This window comes from Tricharina praecox (assembly GCF_024521635.1).
Source record: "Tricharina praecox strain CBS 144465 chromosome Unknown BZA05scaffold_5, whole genome shotgun sequence".
Taxonomy (NCBI): Eukaryota; Fungi; Ascomycota; class Pezizomycetes; order Pezizales; family Pyronemataceae; genus Tricharina; species Tricharina praecox.
In genome coordinates, this window is record NW_026250407.1 from 329,533 (window position 1) to 339,195 (window position 9,663).

The 9,663-nt window shown below is 53.6% G+C and overlaps 4 protein-coding genes across 4 annotated transcripts; 3 read left to right on the forward strand and 1 right to left on the reverse strand.

Annotated features, from left to right (window-relative positions):
* Positions 1-844: 844 nt before the first annotated feature.
* BZA05DRAFT_416368 (uncharacterized protein) lies at positions 845-1,501 on the reverse strand (the record flags this gene model as incomplete). Its single annotated transcript, XM_051485396.1, has 2 exons — positions 845-1,322; positions 1,470-1,501. The coding sequence occupies 2 exons, from the start codon at positions 1,499-1,501 to the stop codon at positions 845-847; spliced, it is 510 nt and encodes a 169-aa protein (XP_051341928.1).
* Positions 1,502-2,811: 1,310 nt separating this feature from the next.
* BZA05DRAFT_216219 (uncharacterized protein) lies at positions 2,812-5,171 on the forward strand. Its single transcript, XM_051479655.1, has 3 exons — positions 2,812-2,973; positions 3,033-3,722; positions 3,778-5,171. Exons 1-3 carry the CDS (start codon positions 2,912-2,914, stop codon positions 5,039-5,041), a joined length of 2,016 nt encoding a protein of 671 aa, XP_051341929.1. The 5' UTR covers positions 2,812-2,911; the 3' UTR covers positions 5,042-5,171.
* Positions 5,172-5,190: 19 nt separating this feature from the next.
* On the forward strand, positions 5,191-6,477 carry BZA05DRAFT_389428 (uncharacterized protein). The gene is made up of 2 exons (XM_051482775.1): positions 5,191-5,641; positions 5,691-6,477. The coding sequence occupies exons 1-2, from the start codon at positions 5,457-5,459 to the stop codon at positions 6,289-6,291; spliced, it is 786 nt and encodes a 261-aa protein (XP_051341930.1). The 5' UTR covers positions 5,191-5,456; the 3' UTR covers positions 6,292-6,477.
* Positions 6,478-9,255, forward strand: BZA05DRAFT_389431 (CwfJ C-terminus 1-domain-containing protein-like protein). The gene is made up of 3 exons (XM_051482776.1): positions 6,478-7,852; positions 7,908-8,210; positions 8,263-9,255. The coding sequence occupies exons 1-3, from the start codon at positions 6,545-6,547 to the stop codon at positions 8,761-8,763; spliced, it is 2,112 nt and encodes a 703-aa protein (XP_051341931.1). The 5' UTR covers positions 6,478-6,544; the 3' UTR covers positions 8,764-9,255.
* Positions 9,256-9,663: the final 408 nt, after the last annotated feature.

Sequence of the window (9,663 nt, forward strand, 5' to 3'; positions counted from 1 at the left end):
GAAACTACTGGTACTGTTTTCCGGTGATAATCTGTGCCACCGACAGGACTCCAACATTCTGTAGCCTATTTCGGAACCCTCGGTGCGCGCATTTGGGAAATTGATCCTTGATACCGCGGAGTTCTCACATCACCGAGATCTGAGTGGTAGCGCGGCTAAAGAGATGGGCGGCTCGGCGCCTATACTAGCCATAAGTAACGTTCTTCGTCGTCCGGCTTCGAGTAGATGAACACAGTGGTCCTACAGCACGCGGGGCCTAACCATCGCCGGTAAATGCACTTCTTCTCAATTATAATGGAGGTAAAATACATTGTAGCGCTTTACAACGATGCAGAAAGGTTGGCAACGAATAATATCAAAAGCATTCGGCGAGTGGATTCCGTCGAGCAACATGTGTAAATCAGTAGAAACAGGCTCTCCACCATTATGTCTCTAGCGGCGTAAATTCCCGCTTCCCTCCTCCTGCGGCTTTCCTAGACATTCGGCACAGAAAAACAGGTTACAATTCTCACAACACCAACTTCCCTGTGGTGCCCTATGATCACTTTTAAACCCAGCTGCCTGTAACTCGAACCGATGAACCACACACTCCTGCCGCTTTCCAGCCTTAGCAACCCAGCTATGAGAACATGTGTCTGGTACTTTGGTAACCCCGAAGATCTTACTGTAGCAAACATTATTCGTTTTTTTGATATGAGCAGGGTTGATACGGGGACGGGGACTAGACGTGCGGGTGCTAGATGTGGGGCTTCGATGTTCCGACTTCCTTTCCGTTACATTGGAAAAATCTGGTCCTGCAGTTGCACCGTTATTTTTTGAGCGCTTTAAAGCCGATTTCTTAGGCTTACTCGTAGTATTCGCCGGTGTAGTATCCGCCGCCGGTGTAGTATCCGCCGTCGGTGTAGTATCCGCCGCCGGTGTAGTATCCGCCGCCGGTGTAGTATCCGCCGCCGGTGTAGTAGAAGAGTCCACCACCGGTGCAGTAGAAGAGTCTGCTGCCGGTGCAATAGAAGAGTCCGCTGTCCATGAAGTAGAAGAGTCCGGCGTCTGTGAAGTCGAAGAGTCCGCCGCCGCAGGAGAAGAGTCGGCCGTCTGTGAAGTAGAAGAGTCCGCCGCCGTAGGAGAAGAGTCCACCGCCGTAGTAGAAGAGTCCGCCACCGGTGTAGTAGAAGAGTCCGCCGCCGGTGCAGGTATAGTAAAAGAGTCCGCGGTCGTAGTAAAAGAGTCCGCCGCCATTGCAGTAGAAGAGTCCGCCGCCGGTGAAATGGAAGAGTCCGCCGCCGGTGTAGAAGTAGAGTCCGCCGCCGGTATAGTGATTGAGTCTGCCGCCGGTGTGGTAGTATCCGCAGGTGGCCCGTCTGCCACCTGGCTGCCTGCTTGTGGCCCTAGTCCCGGCACCATAACCTCTGTATCAGCCTTGTTGTTCATTGTCTCTGATATTGGCACCGAGGATGTTTGAAGTAGAGTACAGTGGGTCAGAGGCGGTGACGGCGATTTTCATGGTAGCAACCGTGACTGCTATCAGCACAGCTGCCACAGCTGCAACCAAACCAATCGAGACAGTGAGTCGTGTGGTTGTGTAGACGCACTGTCGCCTCCAAATGGACATACTATGCATTGCAACAAATTTACAACTGCCCCGGACATTTAGGGGACACTGTTGACGATAGACTCATACCACTCCCCAACTCAACCAAGACGCACGTTCACGGTGTAACAACAATACGTTGGGCACGGACTTGTACGCCACTCATCCTTCACAAAAAAGCCAGAGGAGAATCTTAAGTGTGGGAAGGGGAAAAGATAGGAAGAAGAAGAAGCATGAATTGGTATCTTAATCTACTGTTAAGGAAAAACTACCCACCGTATCCCTGACTGGAATACACACGCTGCTGGAACCGAGCACTTTTTTAGAACTGGCAGAAACGGGGAGATGGAATGGAAGTAGCTAGAGTCCAGATGGGCTAAATACGAGTATGATCAAACAAACAAACAAAAAATCGTAGGCATTACACCTTTATTCGCTCTAGCAGCCCTCTTGATCCATCACTCGCATGGACTATCTTATCAATCGCCAGATCTTTGTCATAAGAGTTCATGCTCAAGTAAAGCCTGGGTACATTCACAAGAGACAAAAGGAGCGGAGTGATTCAGGGCCTGGGCATGGCTCTAAAAGTTGCTCGAGGCGAAGGAAGGATATGTTTTTTCCCTTCAAACGGATCTTCACTAAAGAAAATGTTTATTCTAAATGGCATCCGGTATTTGCATGCACAGACAACCATATCATAAGTTCTTTCCGATGTTTAGTAGCGCTCTCGCAGGCCGAATAGAGAGTCCTAGAGTAATTCGCGGTTTAAAAGCTTAGAATTATTAAATCTCTGCCCTATGGTGTCCGCACCCAACCCATTGTTGCTACATCGTTAACGCGCATTCTACCTGGTTGGTTAGTGACGTATTGAAACGGCGTTACTACCGAAATCCCGCAGTAAAATATGCTTCCAAAGTCAAAACTAGAGCTACGATATGAAGATTTCCCGAGTGATTGAGTGGAACGAGTGATTAGCGGTATGATACACAAAAGTTATTTTCCTGAGCTTTGGAACGATATCCAGCCGTTCCGGAAAACCCCAATGTTTAATCTAACAGTAGTATGAGTCCAGTAAATCCTCAAGCTCAATTCTTTTCTTTTCTCTGCATGGCCATCTCCATTGCAATAGTCGTTGCACAACCCCGTGCAGTGCCGGGTAACCGATGTGAACACCCGAGACGCTTAACTGTAAGTAACCATAACCTTGTCGCGCGCAACCGTGATTCTTCACGTCAGTCCGACCAGATATTCGTTCGCGAGAAGCTCAACCAACACACCTTCAACACCGACATTCATACGAATTCACACGCATAACCCGCCATCATGGAGACCTCACGCGGCCCCCCACGGGTCAAAAACAAGTCTGCCTCAGCGCAGCAGATCAGGCACGCCCCCACGCATCCACCGTCTCCCGAACTCCATGCTAACAATGTTCCATCAACAGCGCCGAGCAGATCCTCCGCGAAGCCTTCGAGCGACAGGAGCCAGGCCTGCAGGCACCCACGCAGCGCTTCGCCGACCTCGAAGAACTCCACGAATTTCAGGGGCGCAAGCGGAAGGAATTCGAAGACTATGTGCGCCGCAACAGGATCAACATGAACAACTGGATGCGGTATGCGCAGTGGGAGCTCGAGCAGAAGGAGTATGCGCGTGCAAGATCGATTTTCGAGCGCGCGCTTGATGTCGATGCGAGGAGTGTCATCCTCTGGTTGAGATACATTGAGGCCGAGATGAAGACGAGGAATATCAATCATGCAAGAAACTTGTTGGATCGCGCGGTTACGATCCTGCCGAGAGTGGATAAGCTTTGGTACAAATATGTCTACATGGAGGAGACTCTGGGCAATATTCCGGGTACGAGACAAGTGTTTGAGCGCTGGATGAGCTGGGAGCCGGAGGAGGCCGCATGGAGTGCGTACGTCAAGCTGGAAAAGCGGTATGGTGAGATCAGCAGGGCGAGAGCGATCTTCCAGAGATTCACGCAGGTCCATCCCGAGCCAAGGAACTGGATCAAGTGGGCTAGGTTTGAGGAGGAGTTTGGGACGGAGGATAATGTGCGCGAAGTCTTCACGACGGCCATTGAGACGCTGGGCGATGAGTTTATGGATGAGAAGCTATTTGTTGCCTACGCAAGGCAAGTCCACCCATGTGTGTTTCGAATGGAGAAGGGCAAACGCTAACAGTAGCAGGTACGAAGCAAAACTCAAGGAGTACGAGCGAGCCCGCGTTATCTACAAATACGCTCTAGATCGTCTTCCCCGGTCCAAATCCTACCTCCTTCACAGAAACTACACGACATTCGAGAAGCAGTACGGTGAACGGGAAGGAGTCGAGGACGTCATCCTTTCCAAGCGGAGAGTGCAGTACGAGGAACAGATCAAAGAGAATCCCAAAAACTACGATGTCTGGTTCGACTATGCACGGCTCGAAGAGACCCTAGGCGACCCCGACCGGGTCCGGGACGTCTACGAGCGTGCCATTGCGAACATCCCGCCAACTCGCGAGAAGCGTCACTGGCGACGCTACATCTACCTCTGGATCTTCTACGTACTGTGGGAGGAGACAGTGGGCAAGAATATCGAGCGTACACGGCAGATCTACAACGAGTGTCTCAAGCTCATCCCGCACAAGCAGTTCACATTCGCCAAGATCTGGCTTCTCAAAGCTCACTTTGAGATCCGTCAGATGAACCTCTCCGCAGCACGCAAGACTCTCGGCCAAGCCATCGGTATGTGTCCAAAGGACAAGCTCTTCAAGGGTTATATCGAGCTAGAAACGAAGCTGCACGAGTTCTCGCGGTGCCGCACGCTGTACGAAAAGCACATCGAGTTCAACCCGTCGAACGCGGCAACATGGATTCGTTTCGCGGAGCTCGAGATCGCGCTCGAAGACGAGGACCGTGCGCGCGCCATCTTCGAACTTGCCATTGAGCAAGACACCCTTGATATGCCCGAGCTCGTGTGGAAAGCGTTCATCGACTTCGAGGAGGAGTCTGGCGAGTTCGAGCGTACCCGCGACTTGTTCGAGCGGCTCCTGCAGAAGACCGACCATGTCAAGGTATGGATTTCGTACGCGCACTTCGAGATCAACGCGGACGAGATCGAGGTGGATGGCGAGGACACGGTGTCGGAGGATGCCAAAGCACGTGCAAGAAAGGTGTTCGATCGTGCGTACAAGAGCCTCAAAGAGAAGGATCTCAAGGAGGAGCGGGTGGTGCTGCTCAACGCATGGAAGAGCTTCGAGAGTACTCACGGAGGCGCCGAAGATCTCAAGAAGGTCGAGGATCAGATGCCCAAGCGAGTCAAGAAGAGAAGAAAGCTCGACGACGACTCGTACGAGGAGTACATGGACTACCTGTTCCCTGCCGACGAACAGGTCAACGCTGGCATGCTCAAGCTCATGCAGGCCGCGCAGAACTGGAAGAAGGCTCAGGAGCAGCTTGGGTCATCGTAGGCTTGGGTAGAGGTGTGTTTTCGGTGTATGATATTTTGGACTGGGCATGGTGTAGAAGAATGATATTTAATGATTATCAATTTAGTTAGCTAGCGAGAATGCATGAAGCGGGAATGGGCTTTGTTAGCTCAGCCTTATTCACCCACCCCACAGCGGGATTGCAAATGTGATCCTCTCCTACGTCCTATTGCATTCCACCCTGAGGACCCATCTGTATTATTAGCTGGGACTTCCAACCATGCCCCATCTTTCTCTCTTCACGCTTTTCTGCTATTACAGCCAGCGCATCCCTACGTTCTGACAACACACTTTCACAAAGAAAAGCTCTTGACAAAGTTCGTCTCGGGACAACCCTCCATGCCTCTGGATCCCGAAGACATCCCATTTCCGTTGAGAATCCATCCTCCACAACGAGATGCCTTTCAATTGCCAACCGTGTCTCCGCTTTTTCCATGAAATCCAGCGTCCCACCACACCACCGGTGCCTCCCATTCCCCCTCGCTGTATCCTCCTAGGCCCCACCGGCGCCGGCAAAACCACCTTCCTGCTACAGATCCGTAACGGCGGTCCCAGCGCATACCCGGTGCAACCTACGACCGGCTGCAACGGTACCCGCCCTTCTTCTTCTTACACATGAAGCTAAATTAACTCCTACAGTCGAAGAATTCCCCATCTCCGGCAGCAGTAGCAGCCTCGTATTCTCGGACATCGGCGGCAGCGACCGTCGCGAGCTGCGGCTTCACTTCCTGCACGCCGTGCCGATCCTGGACCTTTGCATACTGTTCTTCATCGACGTCACGGCGTCGCTCGAGGAGCTCCCAAATACCCTCAAGGACCTGGCGTACGCAGTCACGTATGCGCGCAGTCGCGCGGGCTACGGCACGAAGTTTGTCGGTGTTGTGCTGAATAAGCAGGATTTGCTGCGGGAGGATGAGATTGTGAGGAGTGGGAGGGTTGCGAGGATTACGAGGGAGGTTAGGGGGGCTATGAAGGAGTTTGTGGGTAAGGATGGGGAGGCGGGTTTGAAGTGGGAGGTGCTGGATGGTGGTGTGGAAGGGATTAGTGCGAGTACTGGAGTGGGTGTCAAAGATGTTCTGATGACGGTCGTAAATGCGGTTTTTGATGGGGAGGTGCCTGGTGATGCTCCTGCACAGGCTCCGGTGAAGGTGAAAGTGAGGGATGTGGCTACGGGAGTGGCCGGAGTGGCCGGGGAGCTTTTGAGCGCTGTAAAGGAGAAGGTGAAGCCCTGACCTGTAGGCGAATTATCAGGTACGGAGCTGGGGCTTGGAAAAGCGGCGGGGAAGACTCAATAGCGAGTTGAGTGACCTGTTGATGTTTGAGAGTCAGTGAAATGAGTGATTCCCCATGACATGAAGTCACGTGGCGAATGATGTTAGTGACATGCCACGCTTCGCTTAGCTTGGAAGCTGGCGCACAGCGCGACTTCACCTCACGCGACGTCATCCAATCCCCATTCAACCACCCAACACAACTTACACAGCAATGGCAGACGCCGACGACCACGCCCGCCCAACAGAAAAACACAGCTCCCGCAGACCCGAGCGATCCCGAGACCGCGACAGGGAAAGGGACAAGGACAAGGACCGCTCGCACCGGTCTTCGCACCGCCACCACCACCACCGGTCCTCGCACCACCACCGGTCGCGCTCGCGCGACAAGGAGCGAAACCGCGACAAGGACGGGGACCGAGACCGAGACCGAGATCGCGATCGTCACCACCGCAAGAAGCGTTCCCGCCGCGATGACGAGGTGGAAGGCTCCGGTTCCGACCGCCACCACAAATCGCGGCGGGAATCATCGCAAAAGACGAAGTCGGAAGATGTCCTGGAGCCTACAGAACCCGCACAACTCGTACAATCCGTACAACCCGCGGAACCGTCCGCTAAACGCGACGAGTGGATGGTCGAGCCCAGCGCGGACTTTATCGATTACACGCAGCGCGGCGCGCGCAAGCCGTCGCCGACAAATCTTGCCGTGAAACCGGATTATCGGCCTACTATCTACAAGAACGAGCTGAACCAGCAGTTGCGCGACGGGAAGTCACTAGATGAGTACGCCGATGACGAGAATGGGGCCAAGGAGGGGGAGGTCGCGTATATGTTTGGAGACAGCGGGTCGAATTGGAGGATGACCAGACTCAAGAGGTGTTATGAGACGGCGAAGGAGACCGGGGTTGATCTGGAGGTGGTGGCGTTGGAGAGGTATGGCGATCTGAGGTTGCTGGATGATGCTAGGGAGGAGGAGATGGAGCTCGGCAGGAGAGAGGTCTATGGTATGGACCGTAAGGATGCGAAGGAGAAGCCGACGGGGGAGCTGTGGAGGGAGAGGCTGGCTAAACGGCAAAATATGGAGGTGAAGCTGGAAGAGCGGGCAGCGCAGGAGCAGGCGAGGATCTTGGACGCCGCTCCTCCTCCTCCGCAGCCGACAACTACGGCAACAACGGTTGTCGATCAGACTACGCTCAACAAGATGCGTGCGGCATTGTTGAAGGCGCAGCTGCGCGGTGATCTGAAGGCGGCGAAGATAGAGGAGGATTATAATGCGGCTGTCGAGACGGCAAGATCGGCGCCGAAGACGGATGGTGTCGTTGTCTTGTCGGCGATGGATACTCGACAGATTGCCGGACTGGGTGGACGTGTAGGCCGTGAAGTGGTGATGGGCAAGAAAGGGAAAGTTGTGGAGAATGAGGATATGACACTCGATGACATGCTCAGGGAGGAGAAGATCACGAGGGGACAAGGTGCGGGACGACAGATGGCCGAGCGGATCTCGAGGGATGCGAAGTTCGATGTGAGCAATCCTTTCCCCCCATCTCCATAAGGTATCACTCTAATCTACCTCTTAGGACAATCTGGACTACATGGACGAGAATGCGGCGAAACTTGCCAAGCGCGTTCAAAAGAACGAGATTGACATCAAAAATATGGCTATCAATGAGTTCAAGAAGGTGCAAAGAGTGCTAGATACATGTCCGCTATGCCAGCAAGACGACAAACCGCCAGTGGCACCCGTGATCTCGCTGGCCACCCGCGTCTTCCTGACGCTCCCGACGGAACCAGAGCTGTGCACTGGTGGAGCTGTCATTGTACCTATCCAACATCGCACTAACATGCTCGAGTGCGATGACGACGAGTGGGAGGAAGTAAGAGTATGTATCCACGGGTTCTGCTGCTCATTGCCCAAGACTGACCACAGATTAGAACTTCATGAAGAGCTTAACGCGCATGTACGCCGCTCAGGACCGAGACGTAATCTTCTACGAAAACGCTGCTTCACCTGCGCGCCGGAAGCATGCCGCAATCTTTGCCGTCCCACTCCCGCGAGAACTCGGCGAGATGGCACCTGCCTACTTCAAAGAAGCGATTCTCTCCGCCGACGAGCAGTGGTCGCAACATAAGCCAATCATCGACACCCTCAAGTCCGGTCACGGAAAGATGGCATTCCGCAAGGCACTAATTAAGGAAATGCCATACTTCCATGTGTGGTTCACCATCGACGGCGGAATGGGACACATCATCGAAGACGAGAACCGTTGGCCCAGGGCGGACCTGTTTGCGCGCGAGCTGCTAGGGGGGATTCTGGAGTGCGAACCAAATATCATCAAAAAGCAGGGACGATGGAGGGGCGGACGCGACCGCCGCGAGGAGGAGTTCAAGAAAACGTGGCAAAATTGGGATTGGACTAAGGTACTGTACGGATGATGCATGAAGACTCGCTCGGATGGCCCCCGAGACACACGGTGGGGCGGGGAAGGCGCTTTATCTACTCTACCTCCTAATTCATATACTTGTGCATGGAAAACGTTCTCGGCAGGATTTGTGCCTGCTCCATCCATCCATATTACATACCATTGCTTTTTCCTCTCGACTCCCCTCCCCTCTCCCCACACATGTGCATGAGCGAAGCGCAGCTGCGCAGGCTCATGCACAATGAAGGAGAGAATCTGGTCGTGATTTTCTGTAAGAACCAACCAATCACATGGAGCATATGCGCATAAAATACCTCTCTCTCTCTCTCCACGCCGCAGCCGAAACCCCCACCATCACCACCACGCCCCGCCCACGCATCTGATCGGAGCAAATCCCGTAATTGAACTACTCGCGTATGTAGTAGTAGTTGGTTAGTGGGTTAGTGGTGAGCTTATATAGTTTCCCCCGTCCTCGCTCGCTTCCCCACATGTCGAGAAAAACGGGAGGGGCAGGTGCGTGCTGCGTGCGTGCGGCAGGCTCCGGCCGCCTGTCATACTTGCATGAAGTTTGGTAGGTACATAGAGTACTCTGGGGTATGCACATGTATGAGCACGGGGTATGTATGAATGTAGGTATGAATGTATGTACATGTGTAAGTGTGTATGTAGCGGCAGGCGGGCGAGCTCACCGGTCATCGTCTGGCTTCTTTGCTGGCTTGCCTGCTTGATTGGTCTGGCCCCGGGTATCTCGGACTGTGGGGGGGGGTTTGGGACTGGTCAGGTTTTGCTACCGTACGTATGGGCACCGGTGGGATGTCCGTCATGAGACCTAAGAGCCGAGTGATATACTCCCACTCCATCTTCCTCTTCCTCTCTCCCGCTCCCACAGCAGCTCCCACGGCAGCCCCGCAGT

Coding starts and splice junctions, on each gene's coding strand:
- BZA05DRAFT_216219 (XM_051479655.1), top strand. CDS start 2,912: ATGGAGACCTCACGCGGCCCCCCACGGGTCAAAAACAAGTCTGCCTCA. Junction 2,974..3,032: donor GCCTCAGCGCAGCAGATCAG/GCACGCCCCCAC, acceptor TTCCATCAACAG/CGCCGAGCAGATCCTCCGCG. Junction 3,723..3,777: donor CTATTTGTTGCCTACGCAAG/GCAAGTCCACCC, acceptor TAACAGTAGCAG/GTACGAAGCAAAACTCAAGG.
- BZA05DRAFT_389428 (XM_051482775.1), top strand. CDS start 5,457: ATGCCTTTCAATTGCCAACCGTGTCTCCGCTTTTTCCATGAAATCCAG. Junction 5,642..5,690: donor CCGGTGCAACCTACGACCGG/CTGCAACGGTAC, acceptor AGCTAAATTAAC/TCCTACAGTCGAAGAATTCC.
- BZA05DRAFT_389431 (XM_051482776.1), top strand. CDS start 6,545: ATGGCAGACGCCGACGACCACGCCCGCCCAACAGAAAAACACAGCTCC. Junction 7,853..7,907: donor CGAGGGATGCGAAGTTCGAT/GTGAGCAATCCT, acceptor TCTACCTCTTAG/GACAATCTGGACTACATGGA. Junction 8,211..8,262: donor ACGAGTGGGAGGAAGTAAGA/GTATGTATCCAC, acceptor ACCACAGATTAG/AACTTCATGAAGAGCTTAAC.